This window comes from Vicugna pacos, chromosome 2 (assembly GCF_048564905.1).
Source record: "Vicugna pacos chromosome 2, VicPac4, whole genome shotgun sequence".
NCBI lineage: Eukaryota > Metazoa > Chordata > Mammalia > Artiodactyla > Camelidae > Vicugna > Vicugna pacos.
Genome location: NC_132988.1, coordinates 86,430,231 through 86,456,743, shown reverse-complemented (window position 1 = coordinate 86,456,743; position 26,513 = coordinate 86,430,231). Strand labels below are relative to the sequence as shown.

The 26,513-nt window shown below is 36.1% G+C and overlaps 1 protein-coding gene across 5 annotated transcripts; it reads left to right on the top strand.

Annotated features, from left to right (window-relative positions):
- The first annotated feature begins 1,477 nt into the window (after positions 1-1,477).
- OCIAD1 (OCIA domain containing 1) lies at positions 1,478-24,318 on the top strand. 5 transcript variants are annotated; one of them, XM_072944280.1, is made up of 9 exons: positions 1,478-1,496; positions 3,355-3,417; positions 3,847-3,927; positions 8,358-8,411; positions 14,832-14,879; positions 15,910-16,045; positions 16,948-17,123; positions 21,106-21,258; positions 23,813-24,318. In XM_072944280.1, exons 2-9 carry the CDS (start codon positions 3,360-3,362, stop codon positions 23,848-23,850), a joined length of 744 nt encoding a protein of 247 aa, XP_072800381.1. In that variant the 5' UTR covers positions 1,478-1,496; positions 3,355-3,359; the 3' UTR covers positions 23,851-24,318. The 5 variants fall into 5 exon arrangements, with proteins under 5 accessions (XP_072800381.1, XP_015105618.1, XP_015105628.1 ...); XM_015250132.3 differs by lacking the exon at positions 1,478-1,496 and adding an exon at positions 1,841-2,022; XM_015250142.3 differs by lacking the exon at positions 1,478-1,496 and adding an exon at positions 1,946-2,131.
- The last annotated feature ends 2,195 nt before the right edge of the window (positions 24,319-26,513 follow it).

Sequence of the window (26,513 nt, the reverse complement as noted above, 5' to 3'; positions counted from 1 at the left end):
ACCTCCTCTACTCCCCTCCCCTCCCAAAAAGAGAGAAAAGAAAAAAAAAATAGAGTGGCAGATTGGATTAATAAAACAAGAACCTACACTATGCTGTCTATAGGAGACTCATTACAGGGTGAAAGACACAGATTGAAAGTGAGGGGATGGAAAAAGATATTTCATGTAAATGGAAATGACAAGAAAGTTGGGGTAACTATACCCATATCAGACAAAGCAGACTTTAAAACAAAGACCATAAGGAAAGACAAAGAAGGACACTATATACTGGTAAAAGGGCAATACAAGAAGAGCATATTACACTTACTAACATATATGCACCCAAGATAAGAGCACCTAAATATATAAAACAAATACTAACTGTATTTGTTGGTAGGAATGTAAATTGGTCTAGCTACTAGAGAAAACAGTAGGAAGGTTCCTTAAAAAACTAAAAATAGAGCTACCATATGATCCCACTCCTGAGTACAAAGATTTATAAGCCAAGGTCTTTGTCTGAAAGGAGCTCTGTAACCAAGAAAGACAAGCAAAAAGATCACAAAAGAGAGGCAGAAAGACATTGTAGTGACAGAAGTATGTACAAAGTAAAGAAGTGCTAAGAAGGAGGAGTAATTAATTCTCTGGGGTGTGTTTCAGTGAAGGCTTCGCAAGGGGTAATATGAAAAGCAGGATTTTGAAATACCAACAGAGTTGACAAGGCAGGGAGGAGGGTCGTGCCAGGGGGAACAGTATAGGGGAACTGTGAGTGCAAAGAGCTGCAGGCTGTGTTTCTTATTATGATGAATGCTACAATAGAAGAGAGTGAAGTTCAAGAGAACAGAGGCCAAGCCAAGCCATGAAAGGGCCTTATATTCTTTGCATGATAGGAGATTCCAAAACAACCTAAGGAAGGAACCACAGGACTGGATTTGTGTTTTAGATGGCTCGCCATCAGCTGCCTCTCCGAAATATGTCTGTGAGAGAATAAATTTGAGGCAGTGAGATGAAATGAGGACTGTGGCAATGGAGCTCAGAAAAAGAAAACAGAGGTTTTAGGAGTTAAACAAGCGGGTAGGGCTGATTGTTCACTGTTAACTTTCAGTACCAGGCTCGCAGCAGGCACTTAACAAGTATTTGTAGAATGAATAAATGACTAAATGGTGGCCGAGTGTAACAGCATGACGTCTGATGAACAGAAGCCATGAACCCCACATTCAAATATAAACTTCCATTAATAGAACACTGAGCGGTTAAACCTCCTTTTACGTGTGCTGTTTTAATTGTAACAACACTATAAGGTAGGTCTTATTTCTATTTTTCAGATGAGAAAAACCTGAGGCTCAGCGAGAGCAAGAATTTACCATGCCTGAGGTTCCAGAACTAGTCAGAAGCTAGGCTCAGAAGTCAGCCAGGCAGCCAACTGCGCATGCCTAATAATTATCAGCTACTACTTAGCCTAAAGCTTCAAAGAAACAAATGAACTACGTAAAGCCTAAAAACAGAGAAAGCCAAGAAAAGTAAGTAACACTCAACAAGGGTATAAAAGGGGGCTCCAGAACGTTCCTGCTTGCGGGTCACTGAAGATCAACGCAGCGCGTCACAGCAGCTCAAAGCCAAGCCTCCGGCGCGGCGCAGGGAGGGGGTGAGCGGGGCGCGGGTCCGTAGGCTGGCGCAGCCGCAGTGCGGCCTGTGCGCGCCGCGGCCTTGTCGGGGAAGGGAGGAGGGACGAGCAGAGGAGGACGGCGCAGACAGACGCAGGCGCAGACGTCTATTCCGAGGCTGCTCGCCCTTAGACTCCACAGGGAGGTCTTAACGTCATTTCCTACTTAGGTCGCCAGTGCTTCCGGGTCGCGGTCATTTTGATCCCGTTTCTGGGTGACTTCTTGGTGGCCGCATCCTTGACCGCTCCCCACCCCCAACTCCTCTGCAATCCCGCGCCTCTCCCGCCCTCCCCTCCCCCCCGGCCCCTCTCGGATCCCCTCCTGGCTTTCGCCCCTGGTCGCCCGCACTTGCCGCGCTGTTGCCCGCCGCTGTCGTCGGGAGGTGGGTGAAGTGACGCAGAAAGCCCCATTCCGGCGCCCATCTACCCACTCACCACTTCCCCGCGGCCAGGCGCTCCCCTGCACCTTCCGCCATTTTCCCGCCTGCGAGGGTGGGCCGATCGCGCTTTGGGTCTCGGGCTCCTGGGTGCCGGTGACCGGGTTGGTGAGGGAGCGTGTCTGGGGGGTGTGGGTGGGAGGAATTATTGGTGACGGATGTGTGTAGGTGTTGCAGGTGGGAGACGCAGTGGATGGGGGGATGGAGTGCGGGAATCGACTGTCATAGGACGAGGGGGGTGTAATTCAGTTTTTATTCTTTGGTATTAAGAGATTAAAATGATGTTGTCTAAAGGGGCTTTGTCAACCTTGGCAGTCTTTCTAGGTAGGATGCTGTTGTGGGAAATAAGGGATTTTTCTTTTACAGTTGTTTTGGTATGTAAGTAGCTTACTCAGCAGTCTCCATCCACCCATCCATGAATTTACTCTTTTTGTTTTTTTTCTTTAGCCAAGGAATTGGTGCGTAGTGAGTCTTCAGTGATGATTTATTAAATAAGTGAATTGTGAAAGGGCCTCAGTTGCTATCCTCATCGCGTATGACATTTCCCGTTTTATTTAAATTTCTTTAAAATGGGAACAGTCACGATCCTATGTGAACAGCCGTAAAATACATAAATATCTAATCTGTTGGGCTCTTAAATCTGGAGGCATGGATTAAAAATAATAAGAGTATATGTTCTTTTTACATGTCGTATATTTTTCGAGGCCTCTCTTTGAGGAGGGAGGAAAGTTTAGAGGATACAGAATGTACTGTTAGCTTCACGCCACAGGGAGAACGATATGACGTCTTTGTTATTTCATTTGTTTTGAAGTCCTGCTTTGTGGGAGAGGTTGTATGTTTCCTGATGATTATTTCAATTTTTTAAAATGGAAGCGCAGAAATTACTTGGGATTTCTCCTCTTTTGGAGTATTATCCTAGTAATTGGACATATATTTCTGAAAGAATCCAAACATAGGATAATGTGAAATAAACCAGCTTCAAGAGGAAAAATAATGTTTTTTAAAAAAATTTAATAACCTTTCGTATCTTAATTTGATAAAATCAGTTGGTAACTACTTAGCAAAGCATCTGTTTTTCAATTAAGGGATCTAAATTATAGATCTGTGACTTTTTTGTTTAGGTAAATTTTTATGTTGAGTACTTCAGATGTCGTAGCGTTTAGTAAATATTTATTGATTGGCTGCCATGTAGACTAGTAATTTTACTATACTATATCTTGATTTATTTTGACCAATCTCAATCGTTTCTAATACCTAACATAAATGTTTTTGATGCAGGAAAGATGAATGGGAGGGCTGATTATCGAGAACCGAATGCAGAAGTTCCAAGACCAATTCCCCGTAACTATCAATTAAGTATTTATAACTAGAAGCACTTTTTATGAAAAGAAATTTTCACTGCCTTGAGTAACAGTAGCCACTGGACTGGCTTCATGGGTCTGTGACCTGTACAGTCACACACAGATCCACATTTGGTTTAATGATGTACTCTTGCCATTTTTAATTCTTCATTTGAACAAAAGGTTTCAAATTTTAATTTTCCTCTGGACCCAGCCCATTCTGTAGCCAGTCCTGACTACATAGCCAGTGAATGGTAACACAGACTTGCATGTTTGAAGTAAAGGTTTGCTTAAAGTATACAAGCCACTTGTTCCATTACTTAATTAAAAAAAAAAAAGTGTGTTTTGTTAATGTTTAGACTGAGGTAATTTTTTACACTTAGTTTTTCCATGGATGTTTTAATGTTTGCCAATTTTCCTTGATAAAAAGACATAGGGGCTGATTACATTCCAACAGAGGAAGAAAGAAGAGTCTTTGCAGAATGCAATGATGAAAGCTTCTGGTTCAGATGTAAGTTAAATTTTCTAATCAACAAAATCTGACCATAGGACCTGAAATTACAATGATTTCATACACTAATGCAGACTTTTGGCATTAGTGTAATTATTGCTAAAAGAAGTTGACTAAGGAAATAGAATTATATACATTTATTTAAATTTTTTATTGAAATAATAGTTGACATATGATAATATGTTAGTTTCAAGCATACTACATAGTAGTTTGACATTTGCATACATCATGAAATGATCAGAATTGTATGCATTTTAAAATAGTGATTTCTGGAACTTTTGTCAAGACCATGAAGTATTTTTGTTGGTTATAATAATAGCATTTAACTGATTATACATGGATTATGTAAAAACAACCCAATAAGGTTGATAACTGTTACCCTCACTTTAAAGATGAAGAAATTGAGGTTTGGAGATGTTAAAGAGTTATCCAGTGTTACACAGCTGGTAAGCAGTGGTGTCTAGACTTGAAGCCAGCTCATGATTTTAACTCTTAAACTTTCAATCATTACATGATAAAAACTGGTTAGTTTCTGTTTTATCATTGTGAGATGTTACTACATTACTAGCTGTTGATTTCTTACTAGAGACCTTATACATGAAGATTTTATTTTTAAAACCAGAATGCTGAAAGCAACACAAAACATAATCTTCCTTTTGAATAGAACCCTGTTGTTGATTGACTTGATCACTGCAATCCTTTCAGATAAGGTAATTCTAAAAAAAAAAAAGCAAGATGGCATTTGTAAAGGGAGGAGGTAACTTATTAAAGAGGATGTACGTTTTCATCAGTCTGCCTGGTATTTATGTAGTGTGTAAGTTACTATGCTTGGAAGATGTTTTATGAGACATAGTCTTTGTCCTGAAGTAGTTTTATGATGTAGTTGAAACAGAGCTAACTCATGAAGCACTTTGATAAAGATTAAGTGCATAACAGTGATAGAAATGTTAAAAAGAGATAAATAAATTGAAATTGATTTAGCTAAAAAGACATTGTTAAACAAGTGAGACTTAACTAATTGGACTTCAGGTGAATGAATGGTGGAGAAGCATTTAGATGAAAGGAATAGTGAGCAAAGGCAGAATCTGCAATAACTTGATCTCAACTAGAGCTTTGAGGCTGAACTGATTGGAGCAGAGGTCTTTTATTGGGGGTAGAAAATAAACATAATACTCAGGAGTTAAAGATTTGATTTATTATATATTGTAGGTTCTTGGGCCAAGGGGATGATACGTAAGATTTTTAAGGAAACATTAGTTAGCAGTGTACAGGATGGGTTAGAAGGATGAGAAGGTGTACAACTCGTTGTCTCTTTGCACAAATACACAGGTAATGAAAGAATCTACATAAAAGGGTTAGTTTAATGTGTATTATATTTTACAGTAGGTCTCAACCTCTGAAATTGCTGAAAGGGTGTATGAATTCATATTTGTCTCATTCATCTTTTATAGGGTTTTGTGAATAATATTTCATACATGTGTACTTCTGGTTTTCAAATGAGACAGTATAGTGATTTATAAGAGCATTGACTGAGGCCTGACTGTATGGATTCAAATTACAGCTCTATCACATATTAGCTTTGAGATTTGGGAGAAGTTCCTGATGTTTGTATGCTTCAGTTTCCCTATCTGTTACTTGGAGGTAATATTGACCAATCTCATTGAAATGTTCTAGGAGTTAATTCAATTTAATTTGTTATAAATGTTAAGGTATTTTATTAAATGGCTGTTAATGCTATTGTGATTAATAAAATAAAAGTTTCTGTTGAAAACAATGAATTTAGAGAAGCACTTTGCTAGTATAGGAGAAGAAGAGTTAAAGGAATTTTAGGAGTCCTTGTGTTGGATATGATTGGGACCATGGCCATAATACAGAATAGTGTTTGGTCAGCAGTGCTACTGAATGGCCTTAAGAAACATTATTTAATAGACTCTGTCTGCAGTAGGAATCATGTAGTGCAGTAGAAAAGGCCACTGACCTGGGAGTCAGGAGACTTGGGTTTTGATCTCAGCTCCACCAAAAACTAACCATTTGTGTTGCTTTGATCAAATGACTTGTTCTTTCTGGTATCAGTACTCTGATTAGGATGAAGACTAGATAATCTCTGAAGTCTTTTTGAATTTTACCATTCTCTTTGACAATACATGAATTGGATAGATACCTTAGTTCTAATCTGTTACGTTTGATAGCATGAAAAGAAGTTAAGAGATTTATGCAAAGACCATGGTGAGTGGCAGAACTAGTGCTGGAATCTCCTTAACCAGATGATTACTCTTTGCGTCATACCATCTTGGCCTAGGAAGAAAGCAAAATGGGGAAAATATTGTCCATTGTAGAGATGGTCAACTAACTCATTGCCTTTTATTCTTATATGATTCTTCAGTGCTTCATGTTGCAATCCTTGAATTAAACTGAAGGAAAAAAATGATTGCAACTTGTCCTGATGCTATAATTAAAAGGACTTATCCTTTGAAAAACCTTGAATAATAATGCATGAAGACATTCTAACCAGCCACCATTAGATCATTTTTCCAGCAAATGTAAAATCTGTTTGTAAGGAGTAGAGCAAAGATTCAGACCTTAGGGTTTCTGCAAATTGTGTCTGATGGCAGTATTCCAGAGTTACGGATTTTAATCATGAAATCTCTGTAATAATTCAGATGTCTTAATGACTTTGCTTCTTAAATTGCCCAGACTAGACCAGGGTTGAGCAAGCTACAGTTCAAGGACCAAATCTGTTTTTGTATGGCTATAAGCTAAGAATGTGTTTTACATTTCTTAATAGCTGAAAAAAAAAGTCAAAAGAAGAATATTTCATTACATGTGAAAATTACATGAAATTCATATTTTTGCATCCATAAAAAGTTTTACTGGAACACAGTTGTGTTCATTTGCTTATGTATTGTCTCAGTGCTTTTGCTTTAAAATGGCAGTTAAGTAGTTAGAACAAAGACTGGCCCACAAAACCTAAAATATTTACCACATAGCTCTTTACAGAACATTTCCCAGCCCCTAGTCTGGAACCGCACTGTTCAGTGTAGCAGCCACATGTAGCTATTTCAATTTAAAATAACTTACAGCAGAAAAGATACAAAGGAAAATCAGCAAAGAGAAAGGAGTGTGGGTGAAATCCAGAGGAGACCAGGCACAAGCTTCTAAGTGTCCCCTCCCAGTGGGGTCACACAAAGAATGTGCTAAATTTCTCTATTCGCATGTTGTAGTAACACATATGAAGTATTATCTACCAAAGAGTCCCGTTAGAGACTCAACACCCAGGGTTTTTATCAGGTGCTGGTCACGTAGGCACCCTCAGCCTGGCAGATAACAAAATTCCAGACTCCCAGAAGGAAAGGAGGTGTTTAGTGTGAACTGTATTTGTACAAATGATTTGGCATAATGAGCCACTTACCATTTGGGTAAAGTTTTCTACCAGTTTACCAGTCAAGCTCCCAGATACAAGCTGAGGACCAACTTTGCAAGCAGGCCTTTGTAAGGAAAGCAGTCTCAGGGCTGCTGTGTTAACTTTTTCCTGCATACTACCTAGCTGGAAAACAGATACAGACTGCTCTCGTCATTGAAGAAAATTCTTTTGGACAGTGTGGGTGTAGAAGACTGATTTCTTAAATTATGAGCCCCTTTGAAATTATGATGAGAGCTTTGGATTTTTCAGTTTGGGTTAATGTGCATATATACATCATATTTTCATTTAGTTTTTTTGGAATTCACTAATTTAGGAGAAAGAGCATTAGTATTTAAAATATATGCTTTTTAATTCTTGCCCTGATCACCATAATGATTTTGGGTAAATATATCTTGTATATTGGTTCACTCAGTATAATATTGAACTTAAAAACTTGAGATCTGGTATCAGATAGAATTCACTGGAATCCAGAACCTGCCATTCAAGTGGCTGTGTGACCTTCAACAAATTACTTAGCATCTCTAAACATCAGTTTCCTTGTCTTTAAAAGGATAGTAATAATAATAATAATACCTACCTCATAGAGATGTGGTAAAAAGTAAATGAGATAATGTACGTTAGGCACTTAGCAGTTACTCAGTAGTGGCTCTTGTTATTTATAATATGCTTCTTGCCTCCCTCAACATTAATTTTTTCCACCTTTAACTCCAGAAGTAACTTGGTCAGTATTTACTATGTTGTTTTAATTGATGATGTTAGTGAATGGCTTTTAGAGCCTAAATCTGGGTGGTTCTTAAATGATATTGTTTAATATTTTCTTAAATTTAAAATGCTTTTTATATTTCTCTGAATATATACAATACAGCTTTTAAAAGTGGAAAAATGTCTTAAAGATGTTAATTGTGCGACTTACTTCCTAATTGGTTTTACGGATACATGTTTGTTCTAATGAACTGAGACAAAATCTTTCCCTTTTGTTGGTGTTGACAAGTTCTTTTTCCCCCTATAGCTGTACCTTTGGCTGCAACAAGTATGTTGATTACTCAAGGATTGATTAGTAAAGGTAAATATTTTAAACTTTGAATTTGTTTAGCACTTTGGATATCATAATATTTTATTTTCCTCATCTTTAGCTAACTCACATGTGGGAATGTGTCATATTAAACATCACTGATAAATTTCTGCAACATCAGAAGAGTTATGTCTCCATGGATCCAATGATTCAAATATTAAATTTGAGAATTTGATGTCCTCCTACACGATAGTAACTTTAACACTATAAGAGCAAAAAAGTAACTAAAAGCCAGTGGTAGTTTACAGGAAGATAGACAAACCTGGTGTAGGTATGCCATCCACATCACTATCACCTAGGAGCTTGTTAGAAATGCAAATTCACGGCCCCATCCCAGACCTACTGAATCGGAATGTTTGAGTTATGGTTCCAGGTGATTCTTATGTACTGGCTTAAAGGTCAGGAGTTCCCCAGCTCCCTAAACCAGATTTGTCTTAAAATAATGGAGTGGGGATCCTTCCTTGTCCCAAGTTCTATTGCCTTAGATCATGGAGTTGAGTTTAGATTAAGTATTAAATGTGTCAGTCTCTACATCTTTAAATTTGGTGGTATTAACAATAGAAATAAATGCTCATTACATTTGTTTTGTGAACTGTCTTCTTGGAATTAGAAGGTGTTCAGAAAAGGATGGTTACCTTAGGATGCCGCTATATATCCTACAAATCTATTCTTTAAATTAACTAGCTCCTCCTAAAATGTGACTATGATAGGAAGTTTTAGCCTTTTCACGTTAGCAGAATGAAGTACTTTACTTAGACAGCATAGCAACACAACTAGTTGAGAAGAGTAGTTTTGGAGGGAAGTGGGAAGACTTTTTACGTAAAATTTTGTTTTTATTTCAAGAATTCCCAAAGAACCTCATTAGAGTGTGTTACTGTGACAGGAATTTTTAAAATGCAAACAAGTCAAGACATACATCCTCTTAGACGTCTTTTAGGACTAAGTTGTTTTATAGACTAGGATTGTTTCTGTAGTGTGAAATAGACATTTTAATCACATTACTTTTAAGGAAAAACTGGCACAGGGAGCTATGAATGGAGAGGTTATAGAGTCTTACTGTACTGCCCATTTTATTTCTCTTAGTTCTGTGAGTCATTTAACTAATGATTGGAGCTAGGCATTTGGGGGAGTAAGTGGAATTATACAGATGAAATTTAAGAGCTGCTCGTAGTTCATGTGAGGAAACAATGTGAACACAATGTTGAAGCAAATAGAGAATACAATTAAACATTTAATAAGCTTCTAAGTTGTATAGTAGAGACTAAAATAGCTGTAGGTTTTCCAGAAGAAAGATCTCTGCTGGGCTACTGTAATGAAGGAAAAATTCTGAAAAGAAGGGAATTTAGGAAATGAGCAGAAATTAGATTAAAAGAGAAGAATATCTCAGGAAGGAAGGATTTGGTTATCAGAATAATAAGCATGACTGTTGGGAGGGACAGTAGGAGACTGACATGGCTGGAGTGGCAGAATTGCTCGAATGGAAACTCCATTGAATAGGTGAGGTAGAAGCAGGAGAAATGGTCATTTTGAGTAGGTTTCAAAGAAGGCAAAATTTTGGAGCTTTTGGGCTTAAGAAGAGTAGGAGACTGGACAGCTTGAATTAAGGCAGAAGCAGCAAAAATTCAGAGGATCAAATTGCATCTACTCACTTAGACATTTTATCTTCAGCAATGAAATCACACCACTGTTGGATTATTTTTTTGCCTAGCTTGGGAATGCCTCGCTCCTACATGTAACTAATTATACACATAACTGAACCAGACAGAGAAATTCCCTTTTTCTGGTTGCACGTACACCCTGATAGGACTGTTCTGATGTAATTAGAGTGAATCCTACTGAAAATATTAGGGCCTAGTACTGAGGAGACAGATTATTCTTGTAGCAAAAATCCTCTTGGATTCCTCGTCACCATTTGGTGATTAATTATTTGACTTGTCATTAATGATGATTTATGCTTCTGTGATCTCATTAGCAAAAGTCATGCCATGAGCAGCAACAGTGTTCAACGTCTTTCTCTGTAACTGTTCATAATGACTGAGCCTGGAGCCTTTCAGTGGAATTTAGTAATCCATTTTTCAGAAAGGATAAACTGTTGAAAATGACTTAACCTAATTTGTGGAATAACATTTTCTGTTGAGTATGTCATCTTTACACCTTGGTCAGAGTTGTTTTATTGCTGAGGCTTTGATGCTTTGAGTGAAAAATACAGAAAAGAACATTGAGTGATATGTCACTCATTTAACTATTAACCAGAATTAAGGGCTTTTGTTATTACTGAAATTGTATTGGGGTCTTATTTTTTGGGGTGAGGTATTCTAATTAGAAAGTCAATCTCAAAATAAAAAATGGGAGAGACTTTAGAAAAGGAATTCAGAATCCATCAAGACATTCTGCATTTAATCCAAATGCCTAACATCTTGTACATGCTTTCGTCTACAGTGTGTCATACTCTTCCTAGTCTTAGCTGCTCCCTGTATCCTCATTCCTTTTCGATCAAAACATTTAAACATGCTCAGGTCTGTTCTAACTTGAGAACATAAAAAAGAAAAATCTTCTTTTATATCCCTTTACAGCTGCTCCCAGCTGTCTTGCGTTTGAAACCAGACTTCATAAATGAGCACTGAACTTTTTATTTCTTTTAACCCACTGCAGTCTGTGTCATAGATTATGCATGTATTCTAACATGTACTAAAACTTTTACCAACACAGCCTCTTTGTTGCTTAAATTCAATGGACAGTTTTTGTTTTTGACCATTTTACAACTTTAACCAGTCCTTAAAATTTTACTCTTCCCTTGGTTTCCATTACAGCACATTCTTCTGGTTTTTCTCCTATCTCAGTCAACTTCTCCATTTTTTCATAAGTTTTTTGAGTGTCTGATATGCACTATACACTGTTTTTGGTATTCAGCACTAAAAGACAAAAAATCTGTGAACTCTTGGTGCTTACATTCTAGTGTGAGCGCTCTTACTCCACTTGCGGTGTTCTTCACAGTTTGACTTTGAGTTTCAGTCTATATACTATCCAGCAATAATACGGGCTTTCGTGACATTTATTGCTCTAAATCACATGATTTTCTCTAGCTAAGATATCTGCTCCAGAATCATAATCTGCATATCTCCACGTGGATGGCCCTCCTACAAGCTCCTCGAACATTGTAAACTGAGCTCATTTCTCCACAAATCAGTTCCTTTGTATTCCCCATATCTGAAAGACATCACTCTCCATCCAAGAAACTGAGGCATTTTCCTTCCATTCTATGCCTTACCTGCTTTGTTCAACAAATGTTCATTCTCTAGTCCAGCTCTTAAATATCTCTGTAGACTGTCTACCTCCATCTACACTCCCATTGCAGTTAATGCAGCCGTCTGTTGCCAAGAGTATTACATTAGCTTCAACAAGTGTATTTGCCTCCCTTGCTACTTTCCTTTAGAAAATGGACTCTGGCACCTGACAAAGGACATGGTGCATGTAGTAGACACCCAAGTACAGGTATACCTCATTTTATTGAGCTTCACAAATATTGTGGGTTTGTTTGTTTTAACAGATTGAAGGTTTGTGACAACCCTGCACTGAGCAAGTCTTTATTGGTACCATTTTTCCAACAGGATTTGTTCACTTTATTGTCTCTGTATCACATTTTGGTAATACTTGCAATATTTCAAGCTTTTTCATTATATTTGTCATGGTGATTTGTGATTAGTGATCCTTGTTATTATTGCAAAAAGATTACAGCTCACTGAAGGCTCAGATGATGGTTACCATTTTTAAGTAAGAAAGTATTTTTTAATTAAGGTATGTACTTTGTTTTTTAGACATCGTAGTATTGCACATTTAATACACTACAGTATAGTGTAGACATAAATTTTATCTGCACAGGGAAACCAGAAAATTTGTGTGATTTGCTTTATTGCTTTATTTCCGTGATCTAGAACCGAACCTGCAATATCTCTGAGTTATGCCTGGTTTTCAGTGGGAGAATAGCAACCATCACACTGTGTTCTGTTTGTCTTCATTCACCCTCTAGAGTATAAACTCTGCGAGGGTGACGAGTGTCTTGTTTACTGTTACATTCCTCCTTCCTAGCATGTAGTGCCTGTGTGTTATAAGTGGTCTGTAGGTATTTGGTGACAGAATAAAGGAACAACTTTTTTGTATAAATATAGATATTATTATCATCCTCCCTTTTCTCCTCATCACCTCAGCTGTCTAAGTGAAGGAACTGAGGCTAGCAGCGTAAATCAGTTCTGACTGTTTTTATACTTTATATAAAATTAAATCATGCACTTATGTGTACATGATACGATCTTTTGTGTACCTTCTTTCAACACTGAGATTCATCTAGTGGTATGCTGGAACTGGCTTGTACCAGCTCCAGAGAGCTGACTGTTAAAATTTCAGGAACTTGGCAAGCCAAGTTTTAAACCCTTGGTAGCTCAAAATTGGTCATAGTGCAGGTGTTTACACCACAGAAATCGACTGACATTACAAATCAGGGCTTTCTGTTTGAAGAGCTGGTTTACCAGCCCATCACAGGATTCATCCACATTTTTGCATGTGGTGGTAAATGATATATTCTCATTGCATATAGTTTTCCAGTATGTGACTGTGTCATAGCAGTTTATCCATCCTATTGTACATTGATGATTATATAGTTTTCATTTTTGATATTACATTTTTGATGTTCTGCCATGAATATGATATCTCTTGGTAGACTTTTTGCTGGGTCATAGATTATGTCTATGTATAGCTTTGCTGAATTTTCCAAACTGTTTAGATCTATTTACACTCCCACTATCAGTTTATTAGTAGAGTTCTATTTATGTCACATTATCACCAACACTTGCTATTTTTGTGTCTTTTAAATTTTAGCCATTGTGGTAAGTGGACAGTGATGTTGATTGCATTGTGGTTTTAATTTACATCTCCCTGATGGCTAATGAAGTTGAAGACATTTTTTGTTTATACCCCATTTGAAATATATCCTCTTTTGTGAAGTGTCTGTTCAAGCCCGTTGTCCCTATTTCCATTGGATTGCCTTTTCCTAATAGTTTTGTTAGAGTTCTCTACGTTCTGGAAGTGAGTCTTTTGTCAGGTATATGTATTGCAGGTATTTTTTCCCGCTCTGATTAGTTGTAGATCCTAATAGAGTCCAGTTTATCAAATCTTTCCTTAAGATGAGGGCTTTTCTTGGTCCCCTTAAGATCTTTGTTTATTATAAGGACGTGAAGAATTTCTTAAGCTTTCTTCCATAAGTTTTATTGTGTTTTTCATACTTAAATTTTCAAGTCATCTGGAATCATTTTTGAACATTGTATGAGGTAGCATCAAGGTACATTTTTCTTCGTACAGATACGTGGTTGACCCAGCACTATATTTTGAAGACTGTTCTTTGTTCACTGCAGTGCAGTGTTGTCATAAATCAAGTGACCGTATATGTGGGTCTGTTTCTGGACTCTTTCCTAGTTTCGGTCAGTTTGTCTATTCTTGTACCTTAAAATATACCATCTTAATGACTACTGCTTTATTGTTTATCTTCGTATCTGGTGGTAGTCATTTCTTCAGTTACATTGTTCTTCGATGTTGCCTTGGTTTTTCTTCATCCTTTGTTTCCACATGATTTTTAAAATAAGCTTTTCAATTTAGGGGAATACTTCCTTTGCTGTTAATTGGGATTGCATTGAATTTATAGATGAATTTATGGAGAATTACCATCTTTACAATATTTAATCTTTGAATTCATGAACATGGTATATTTCTCCTTTTATTTAGCTTTCATTTCTCTCAGTAAATTGTAGCTTTCAAGATCTTTCATACTTTTCATTAAATTTATTACTGGGTCTTTGATGTTTTTTGGTGCTATAATAAATTGTATCTTTTTAAAAATGTTGAGTTTTTTGTTTGTTCCTGGTATGTAGAAATAATGTGGGTTTTTTTCTGTTTTTGTTTTATTTATTGACCTCGTATCAAGTAGCCTTGCTAAATTCACCTATCCTAATAGATTAGAGTTTTCTTCATATTTCTCCTGATGTTGAATTCTCTTTTAAAGAGCTTTAGACTTCTTTGGTGTTATGGAAAGAGCCAGTGTTGTCAGATAGCATTTAGATAGTCTGTACTGATATTTTCTTGTATCTTTGGGCTGCTCAGAGTTGCTGAGAAATAGATTTATCTTAATTTATACTGCATTGCTAAACTTATTACTACTTATTACTCTCCTGTTAGAAAAGACCAAATAATGACTAGCAGAGGTAGTTTCTTTGCATTTTTTACCATAATTTCTGTGCCGTTTTCATATGTACTCTTAGCATAAACTTGGCATAAACCTATTCTTTTATCTTAATAAAAGATAAAACATCTTACTTATGTAAATATAACAATGTTACTCAGAAATGTTGACTATTTTATCTTTAGGAATTCTTTCAAGTCATCCGAAATATGGTTCCATCCCTAAACTTATATGTAAGTATGAACAACACTAGTTTTCTTAGCTTTTTTACCTAAGTAAAATAGCTAGCTTTCGTCAAGTGTTTTGTCTTATCTTACTAACAACAGTTATTTGGTTATTTGCTTTGACAAATCACTTTGTTTAGGCTTTTCATAAATGGACAACTTGGGCACTTTTTTATTAGAATTAAAAATCATGAGTTACTTGAAAGAGACTTTTTTTCTCTTTTTGTAATGTAATAGAACTATTAAAATAATAAATTATTTTGTAAAGATACAGTATTTGAAATTAAGTTCCCTTGATCTCTGAGGAAGGAAAGTTGTCCAGCTATTCTGATTAATCATAATAAAGTGTATTTTAAAATTAAACCTAATTTTTAAAAAAACTCTTTAATTTGCATTTAGTAAATAAGCATAATTTACTTACATTTATAAGCATAGCTTCCTTACATTTTATAAAATTGTTAAAGATAATAAATTGCCCTAAAAAAGAGTACCTGAGGCCTTTTATGAATCTTTACAGGGTAGTGTCTCTTTTGTATTGGAAACAGACATAAGATGCAACATTAGCCACATTTAGGTAGCACTTTGGAATTCATTACTTTAAGGGATTTGTTGCACCTGATTTAGAAAATAGTCTTATGACATTAGCTAGGCAAATAGTATGATTCCTATTTTACCAGAAATGAAATGACCTAAATCCCTGTGACTAGGCTAGAATTGCGTAGTTTTGATTCCTCACTCTATTATACTGTTGCCACATGTTTCCTATCTATATTAATATATTAATTAGTAAAGTGGAATTTATTTATCTGATAGCAGCTTTATTTTAGCTTATTTTGTGAAAGTGAATTATATCCACGGAATCATTCTGTGAACTTTAAATCTGATTTAACGTGGTACTTTTACCATTATTTCAGGAAATCTCAGTTCTTCCACACCAAAGACATATTTAGAGCCACATTTTTTTAAATGTTCTTTCAGAAGAGATATTTAGCTAAAGAGGCGCACTGAGTTACACTTTCTGTTTATTTTTACAAATAAGTTGCTTGCATCATGGGATACTTTGCTGGAAAACTTTCTTACGTGAAAACTTGCCAAGAAAAGTTCAAGAATCTTGAGAATTCCCCTCTTGGAGAAGCTTTACGATCAGGACAGGCACGACGATCTTCACCCACTGGGTAGGCCGGATTCAGATTTTTATTAAAGGTTTTTTCATTTTAGCCAAAAATTGTAACTAGCTAGTACTATCCGTTGCCATAATTTGGGGCATAAAACATTGCCTAAATGAAGGATCATTGGAAACTTGCCATTTTGCTGCAAGCTCAAGGTACTTTGCTTTTAAAAGTAGAACAGGATTGGTTTACTTTTGTTTCAAATATAGAGTTGCATCCTATTGGGAGTGCATGTCCCAGAATGAGAGATTTTAATTTGGCAAACATGTTTGGTTACTATACTTTGGACATTTTTTTTTTTTTAATTTCCAAACTTCAGTCCCATCTCTTAACAGGTTTCAACTTTTTAGTCCTGATTGTTTAAAATTGTAGGGAAATTGTATAAACATAGATAAATGAATCTGTATGTCTGGATAGGTAGATAAATAATTAAGTGGATTTGGTAGATAAATTGTCCTGTCATAAATGCAGGCAGCATAAACCCCGTGAGAGCTAGTATTACTTATGTCTGCTTTAGCAAAATAGTGTTTATTTGGACTGCTACCTGTGGCAGCAGCTTCTCTGTTAATGTGGGAAATTGACACATTTTCTAATCTGAAGTACTTTTTCTTTCCAAGAACTTTAAACACAAAGTGATCTCTGAAGCATAGTAATTAGAAAATAGGATATACATTTTTCTCTTGTATTAGGAGTGATAATTTTTAAGTTGTAAAAGTAGGTCAGAGCATATTTTTAATGTTTTTGTGGCAGAAAGAAACAGACTTCATCTTACTGGTTTAAATAACTATGTTAAAAGCATATGATTCCTTTAGAAAATAAGATAACTAGTTTCATACCTTAACACACTTCTTTAAATAAGGTGTAGACAGTAACCCCTGTTTCTTATACAATATGATTTTCTTTTATAGGCACTATTCTCAAAAGTCAAAATATGACTCAAATGTGAGTGGTCATTCATCTTTTGTGACATCCCCAGCTTCGGACAACGTAGAAAGAGAGACGCTTCCTCATTATGAGCCAATTCCATTCAGTGCTTCTATGAATGAATCTACTCCCACTGGTATTACTGATCATATTGCCCAAGGTAGAAACTTCTCTTGAAATGAATTTCAGCATTTTATGGTCCAACGTATGTATAAACTTTATTTGATGACCTTTTCTGCTGGATATCACATGTGTGTTCCATCATCAGCCTAAACTCAGTGTGTTATTTGTTCATTTGAATTCATGCTTCATTCATTCAACATTTTGGAGAGTTCAATAGGTATCAGGCACTCTGTTAGGTATGGAAGTAAAGATGAATAAGACCTGGTTCTTGTCCCTGGGAAGCACTCTCAGTCTGCTAGAAGATACAGAAATATAAGGATAAATTATTCAAATGTCCTGTTAATTGAAAATATTAACCAAGTTTACTGAAATAGCAAAGAAGAAATGACAATTTGTGCCTCAGGGAGTCTTTAAAAAGGTTACATGTGTTAGGGTAGCCTTGAAGGCCACTTCACCTTAGCTTCTTTGAGAAAAATAATTACCTGCCTTACAGAACTGTTGTCAAGTGAGAAAATCCATGTGAAAGTGCTTTGTGAAGTTTGTGTAAATACTAGCTTTGAAGATCGCATAATGTAAGTGAAACAGTATCACCTTTGAATTAAGGCCTGGATTTGAATCCTGATTGACATTTGCTAGCAATATGACTTTAGGCAAGTAACTGTAATTTCTGATGCCTTTGGTTTCTTGATTTCTTGAATGGAGATGATAATCCATCTCTTAAAGAACTTTTGGAATGAGATGAAATAATCAGAGGTAATGCCTGGAAAGAATAGGCTCTCAACAAATGTTAGCTAGCTTGCTTGCTTGCTTCCTTCTTTTTTCCTTCAGTCTAATTTGCAGGGAAAAGTGAGTTAGAAACAGAAAGTACAAGTCTGCAATTCCTTGTCTAAAATCCTAAAATCCAAAACACTTTTTAAAAAACAGTTTTTTAAATAAATCAGTGATAAAGTCAGATCTGAACTCATTTTAAACCCTGACCTAAAAACTGATATAACTCTGTTGTCTTTATCTTAATATGTTTTTTCTAGATTTTGTTGTAGAAATATTAATGTGTATGCCATTCATTGCTACTTCCTTCAATGTACATTAAGTAATAAGGTATATATACTGTAATAATTTTCTAAAATCTGAGAAACTGAATTTTTGAAACATTTCTGACTCCAAGGGTTTGAATAAGAGATTGTGGACTTTATGGAGTATTATTTGAAAACGCTTGCTTTGAAATAAGTAGAATATGCCACTAACAATGAGGAACAGACAAGGTTAAAGGAAAATTTGGGTCTTCATTTTGTTTAAGATGGGAGAGATTTGAATCTGTATGTAGGTTAAAGGGAGGGAGGGAATATAGTGGAGAGAGAGGTGTCAGTTATAGGTCAAGTAAGGTTCCCTATGATGCAGAATGGGTTCTAGGTAGGTCAGGGTATAAAGTAGCCACTAGCTATATCTGGCTGTTTAAATTAATTAAAATTAAATCACATTGAAAATTCAGTTCCTCAGTTGCTTTGGCAGCATTTCAATTGCTCAGTAGCCGTATGTGCTAATAGCTATTGTGTTGGACTGTGCAGATACAGAACAGTCTCACCATTATAGAAAGACAGCACTGCTTTAGAGCAAAAGTTGGGATGAGGGAGGGATGAGTAGAAGACCTTTGCAGAAGCAGCAGGAGAGAATGGAAGTTAAGGTAATTAAAGAGATTAAGTTGTTGAGAATCTCTTAATCCTCAACTTTTTTTTTTCCTGAATGGTTGGAAACAAAGACATCTGATTAGTCAGAAAGGAAAGGAGGTAGGAAGATTAGGAGAGAAGGTTAAACTCATTATTTTATCTCCAAAGTCTGCTGTCCTTGTTCCTTACTGCATCTCCCATTTTCCATCTCCCAAGTTCAGATCCATTCTACTTCTGTTCTAGTCATGCACCAACTCTTCCCTTTTAATGTCTTGCATTCTTCTTTGCATTTGCATTAGAAAATTTCATTCCATGTTATATAATTTCTTTGCCAAATAAAAACAAAAAAGCCTTTTGGTATCTGCCCACAGACTATGGCACAGCCCTTCACTGCAGCCATCCATCATTCATGCTCTGCTCTTCTGACTCCTCTAAGTCAAATTGCCACTTTTTGTCCCCCGACATGGGCCCACAGTGGCCTCCTTTGCTTTGCACCACCTGCAGTCCTCCCTTATCAGGACATCGTTTCCTTTTAAGTCCTGTTTGTCCTCTGCATTGTCTTACCAGGAATTGAAAGAGTTATTAATTTTTCAAAGTAGAAAGCACTCTTTCATAGTTGTTATGAGATTTATCATAGATAGCTTATTACAGTTAGATTTAAATCAATGCTTTTTTACATTTTCTTGTTCCTTCCAGGTCTTTATAGTCAATCATGCTCCATATACAATGGAAGATACTTTCATTTGGCTTTTATAAATCGGAAAAAATCTCTCTAATTTTCTGTCTGATTTATGTTTTCATTATTTGTCACAGAATTTCAGAATAATGAAATAGTTTTCTCTTTAGTAAGAAAAAATTTTAAACCTAGAAGGAACTTTATTGATAGATCAGCTAGTTCAAACTTCCATTTTTCACAATTGATAAACTCAAGATTCAAAGAAGCTTAGTGATTTGCCCAAGGACATTGTTGGCAGAGTGGGAATGAGAATCCAGAGTCCCTAACCACTAATCTAGCACACATGGTCTTCAGAATTTACAATACATCATTTGTGGTGAAGGGACATGAGTTCAGTAGTTACGTATTACTAATGAAATGCAAAGTGCTTTTAAACCCAGCATTAGATTATAATACTTTTTTTGTATTTTTCTTAGCAAGAAAAATTTGGTTTTCAACCATGGTATATAATAGTATTAGAACTAGTTGGAAATTTAAATGCTCTGTGCTTTGTATCAGTGCAAGTATACTTTGTAGCAAAATGAAAGATTGTAGTTGAAAACATTCACTGTATAGTTATGTTGCTTTGAAAATTATGATTATTTACTGGGACCTTACCATTGAGTTCTCAAATAGTACCACTTACAAAGGTTTTAAAAAATACTTTAATTCATATGGCTATGTTATTAAAATGATATGCCCAATTTCTGTGTCTCCTTAAAAACCTCTGAAAAATAATACTTTTGGAGTAGAGTGTAAGACTTTGCTAGTTAAGTAGTTCACTGAATGTTATGTTACCATTAGTTAATTTCTTTAAAAATGTTTATATGGCCTTTCTTGCCGACTGTATGTTTTATAAACTGTGTTCAATATTTGGTCCTCTCAACCAGTATTAAGATTAACCATTTCCTTATTTTATAGTGTTTGACTCTTTGATAATACATATTCATACTTTGACTTTCTATGGGAGAGAGAAAGAATAAATGCTGGTTCCCCAGGCAAAAGTTGCTACTTTTTCTGCCTCAGTATTGCATCCATTAGACTGGAGTGAAAGTGATGCATGCTGTGATTAAAGGCTATGTTTTGTACTTTTCAATAGCTATTTTCAAGTATTTTTGTTTAAATATAAAGAGGGTAAAATAAATTTTTTAATACCTGGAGTTGTTTGCATTATTTAGATTCTGTTTTATAGGAACATTTAATTATGGAAGTATTACTAAGTAATATTACAGTATGTCAGGTTTTGTTCAGTTGTTACTAGTAGGGTATATTTCTCTTTAATTATATAAACTATATGAATACGTTCCTAGTTTAAAACACTAGCATTTTAATGAGTGAATTGTTTGTGCTGATATATGTTATATCCATTCTTCTTCTGGCCATGGTTAGTTTTAAGTTTTTTTAATGTTGATTTTAAATTTTAGAAATTAAAGCTTGGAAGTGTAAGAGGAAGTAGAGTTTAGTTTTATAAGTACCTTGGAGAAAATACAGAACCTTTGGAATGCTGGTAATAATTTGATCCTTCATTTTACTTTATTTATTTATTTATTTTTGTAGGTAAGAAGCATTTATAAAATTTAGTTGCTTTTGGATTTATTCAAATCCTTTTATCACCATTTATTAACTGTTTGTTGTTTTAGGACCTGATCCCAACATTGAAGAAAGTCCTAAAAGAAAAAATATTACATATGAGGAATTAAGGAATAAGAACAGAGAGTCATATGAAGTTACTTTAACACATAAGACTGACCCCTCAGTCAGGCCTATGCAGGAAAGAATGCCAAAAAAAGAAGGTATGATAGTCTAGTCTGAATCACTTTGCTCTTTAGGATTGGAAACTGTAGCATTAGTTAAAATCTTTAATTATACTAACATGTGATTTAATGCCTTAGGCAATTAACCAAAATAACATTTAAGAGAATAGCTACTTAACAGTTATCAATTCTTCCTTTTTTAAAGGGTTTCAAAGGCCATTTTGTGTTAGAAAAACATAATGAAGTCCAAATAGTAGTATGAATTAAGACAGACAAATTTTGTAATACAGTGTAGAAATTATGCAAGCATTTGACTGTTATTTCCTTTTAAGAAGCCACCTTGGGAATTAATATCATTTTTTAAATGATGCATCTGTTGCATAAAACCAGGTCTGGTGACCTAGGGTTGATAATTGGGCTGTAATGCCACTTTTGGCAGAACCACAGAATCATGACTAAGTAATAAAATGATTTTCTTATATGTCTGTGGAATTGAGATAGAGTTATATGCCTTACAAATCAGCTTTATGGCATTTCCAAAAAAGGAGTTTGACTTTTTTTTTTAACAGTACTTTCCCTCTATAATTAATTATAGGTTTTAAAAGTACAGTTTCTTTTAGGTCCTTTTGGAACAGCTTTGCATTACCCAAAGTAAATTTTCTGACACAGCAGTTTACCTCTAATGAAAGAGGGCATTTTGAATAGGGGTTTGTAGCTATTTCAGTATAGAATTTTTATGTGTTTTTGAGGAATTTTTGAAGATGTGTCATTGTTTCAAGGTTTTCTATTTACTACTTTAAAAATTTGAGGAAGGAATAGGTCCTTGGTACCTTCTTGAGAGTTATTATGCCACAGAGAATGCAAAAATACACAAAAATCCTTAGTATTTTTTATTATGATTATTCTTGTAGAGCCAATTTTATTTCTGATTGTTAATGGTTGTTTCATGTAGAATTCTGTTTTATAACACTCATCCATCTCTGTCATATTATTGATGTAAAAAATCTAGCTTTAAAATAAATTTGTGATCAGTACTTGTTAATGTTTGTCATAAGAAATTTAATGTAAACCTTATGTATTCAGTGGCCATGACTCTGTAACATGTAAAAACTTACCAGTACTCTGTTCTGCTAATCAATTTGAGGATTTAGACTGTAAGCTCCATGAGGGCAGGCAGTAGTAGCTTTCTCATTTTGTAATCTTTTCAATTATATATCTGCATAGCATAGTACCATGATTTAATATGTCAGAAATGGCATGTTTTGGTTGGGCCTCCTATAGTAATAAAGGTTAAGAAAAGGGAATATGATAGATGTGTGGTATTTGCTGGATTTGGACATTTGTGGTTTTGGCTGTGAACAGGCTTCAAGTTCTGTTATGTGACACGGTAATCCAAAAGAATTTTTTTCTTTGTGAAAAGCTGATTTTTTGTGTTTGTGTGCCTATAAAGAAAAAGCCAGTTATGAAACAGTTTCAGTGATTTTGTAGAATGTTCTGTTCTAGAATCTAGACAGAAATTTGACAGTACAATGTAGATTTACTGGGTCAGAAAGTGTCAACGTTTCCAGCTTTAGTTTATGTGGATTATATTTGTTTTTTATCTAATTAGAAAGTGTGGGAGGAATTGTAAACACCTGAGCACATTTTCAGTTAGCTGTCAGAGCAGTGATGTCACCACACATCATGTAGCTTCATGAAAACTGCCTTCTACTCATAAGGGAAGGAAAAGCAAGGGGAAAAGGCAAGGTATGAGGGGAAAGGGTATGTAATGTCTCACTGTAACAATGGGGTAGTTTTGACTTCAGAGACTCACTGAAAGAGTCTTGGGGAAGGGGTCCCCCAGTCATACTTTGAGAACTGCTGCTTTACGTTGTTACCTTCTGAAGAGCTGTGATTCGCAAGGCTATGTGGAAGAGAGGCTAAAAAGTAAAATAGAGAAGACAGAAGAGCATGTTTCAAAATACAATTTTATGTAGAATGCAAGAATATTGGAAAATGTTTCCTCCTTGTACTAGTATTAACAGCTCATGGGAGAGAAGGTTTATCAGAATCTGAAGACTTGGAGGGGAAGATACCGCTCAGCGGTAGAGGGTGTGCCTAGCACGCATAAGGCCCTGGGTTCAATTCTCAGTACCTCCATTTAAAAATAAATAAACCTATACCTTTCCCGACAACAAAAATATCTTGAAAAACCCGAATCTGAAGACTTGACCATTACTAATGCAATTTTTTTGTGTGTGTGAAAAACAACATTTGAATGTTTATTATTGTTACTTTTCATTTGCTGCTAACTTTTTTGTATGTGCGATAAATATATACCACGCTTACTTAGTTGGTATGATAAAGTTGTAAAGGCACCCAGGCTTTGGACCTAAACAGACCTTTGTTCAGACTTCAGTTCTACCTGTTCCATTAGGCTTGTACCTTTGGCAAGTTACTAATCTGTTTTCCTTAGAATGGGGGTCATTTGACTCTCATGTGCACTTATCAAATGAGAGAGAAACATAACTTTAAACCATAATAGTAGCAAACAAAATAGGGCCTTTTACTTATTACTATGTGGAATCATCAACTATTTGTGCTTTTTTCCTAGTCAAAGTAAACAAATATGGAGATACTTGGGATGAGTGAAAAATGGCATCATTGGACCTACTGAAGGAGTTTCACTGTCCAGCTTCATCTAGGTGGTCGTGAACATCTGCATGCTTTGAGCTCAGCAGCAGTCTTCATAAACACATTTAAACTAGAACCTGGGTTTTTGTGGTTTGGCTTATTAAAATGATGTTTTGAAAACATTTCAATGTTAACATTGTGTGAATATTCATTTTGGGGAACTCTTTGAATGATGGTATTAGGCCATGATTGTACACAGTTGGGTTTCAGGGCAAGGATACTCTATTAAAGTATCAAGAGAGTGTAATGCTCTAGAATCACCATATATGGGAATAAATGATACCTGCATGTTCACTTGGGGTGGGTGGGGGGAGCGAGCATAATTTTAAGTGTGAAACTTTACATCAAAAATAATTAAAAAGGCTTTCTCCAGTGTTTGCTGTATTCTCTTAAATGTTTATGGTAAATAAAATTTAAAGGAACATGCATCTTCGTTGATTTCGTCATTTTATTGTTTGCAATATTTAAGTACAATTACAAGTAAGTGGTGTTTTGTAGGGATTAGGAAAGGCACACGTCTCTGAATATTTAATAATTATATGAATGTGGCTTGGTAAATAAATCCACATACAATAAATAGCTCAATCCCTTAAAAAAGCAGTGCTGAAAAGTTTGCAAATTCCAGGGGAATAAAAATTTGGTATACTTTATTCATTATTGACCTAATGTATGTTTCTGATTCAGGTGAATGGAAAATGAAATTGTGTTCTCATCTAAACTATACTTACTCATATTACATTTCTACCAGAAGTTAGCTCAGTTGTTTCAGTTAGCTACTGCTGCAGAAGATCATCCACAAACTTTGTGGCCTAAAACAACAATCATTTATTATCTCGGTGTTTTTATGCATCAGGAATTAAGGAAGGATTCAGCTGAGTGATTTGGCTCTAGGTCTCTTGGGTTTGAAGTCAGATGCTGGGTGGAGCTAAGACAGCAGGGAGCTAGGCTGGGGCCTGGCCAGGGCCTCTCCACTTAGTGTTAGGAACTTGCCATGTCTCCTACGGTTAGTGGTGTGCCCAGAGCCATCAGACTGTTTACAAGACCACTTAGGGCTCTAGCATGAGTCCAGCAAGCATGTCAAAAGCTGTATTGCCTTTATAGCCTCGCCTCAGAAGTTACGTAGCATCATTTCTTCATAAGCCTACCTATCAAAGGGTGGGAGTGTAGACGCCCCACCGAGTCACATTTTTAAAAGAACACATGGGATAGAAGACACTGAGCTATCTTTTCAGTCTGCCATTTGACCATAGTGATTGGCACCATTCCCATGTGCAAAATAAACTCATACTTTTCCCAGGGCCTCCAGTTTGTAATCCATTATAAGAGCTCTAAGTCTAGGAGTAAATCATCTAACCAGGTCCAGGTGTGGATGAGATGCTTGGGTGAAGGTCCTTTAGAACCATTCCTCTCAGCCTGAAGACCTATGAATTTAGAAGTAATCATCCCTGTTCATCTCAAATTATAATTAGGCAAAACATCACTTCTTTAGACTTTCACATTCAAAAGTGGGGGTGGGGAAAATGAGAGGCATGCAACAGTCACCTGCCCATAGCAATTCTGAAGTCCAGCCAGCCTCATTCTCTTTGACTAGGAGTGAGGCATAACTCCCCAGGGGTTATTCTCCAGGGCTCTTGGGCCTGCCCTCTGAGTCTTCTTCTCCCATAAAGGTAGCTCGTGTTTGGCACTCAGTAGTGTTCTCAGCCTGCTTCCTGCCCATAGGAATTAGGGATCCCAAGGCCTCTTCTTAATACAGTCCATCTCTAAACTGATAGAATTTTCTAAACCCGTGGAATTTTGTTTGTTTTTTTAAGAACCTGTGGAGTTTTAATGTATCAACTTACAGTCCATTATGCAAAAGCCTCCCATAAATCTACTAGAAATAGTCTCTTTTCTAAGTTGGGCGTCCTGTAAGGCTGATAAACAACATCCCTAAGATTCTGGGAAGCCTTGGGTAGGGTCCACAAAGTTTTGCCTTTAAGACATGTAGAAGGCCATTTGTGTCTGAAGCGTCCTGAGGCACTCGGGCTTCTGAAGTCCAGAACAAAAAATTCTAGTGCCCAGCTCTGGATTCGATCTTTGCCTGGAAGCCACTTCTGAATCTGAGAACTTCTTTCCTGGCTTAAAAAGACTCTCCTGAGCTTTTATATTTTCTCCAAACCACTTTTGAAAATGGAATAATTTGTTCTTTATAGTACGTTTCTTCTCTCTCATTTTACTTTAGACAGCTAGAAAATGTCAGATGGCACCTTCAACACTGCCCAGAAATCTTAACTAGATCAAGTTTATGAGGTACATCTTCCATTTTTCCATTTTACCACAGGTAACAGTTTCACTAAACTTTACTGCCCAATCAGGGAGTTCCTCCAGCTTTCAGTAACATTTTCCTCTCTCTCGTTATCCCTCCTTGACTGCCTCCTTGGAAGCTCTTTAGGCTTCTGAAAATGCTCTCATCCAGGCCCTTTAGGTTTTCCCTGACAACCTCCTCAAGGTCCTGCCAACATCCACCTGCCACTTGTTCCCAAAACCAATGCTACACGCTTTAGGTTTTTGTTACGGCAGCCCCCCACTTCAGCTACCCGGTGTCTGTATTGAGAGTTTGATGGAAAAATAGAATCGCTCTG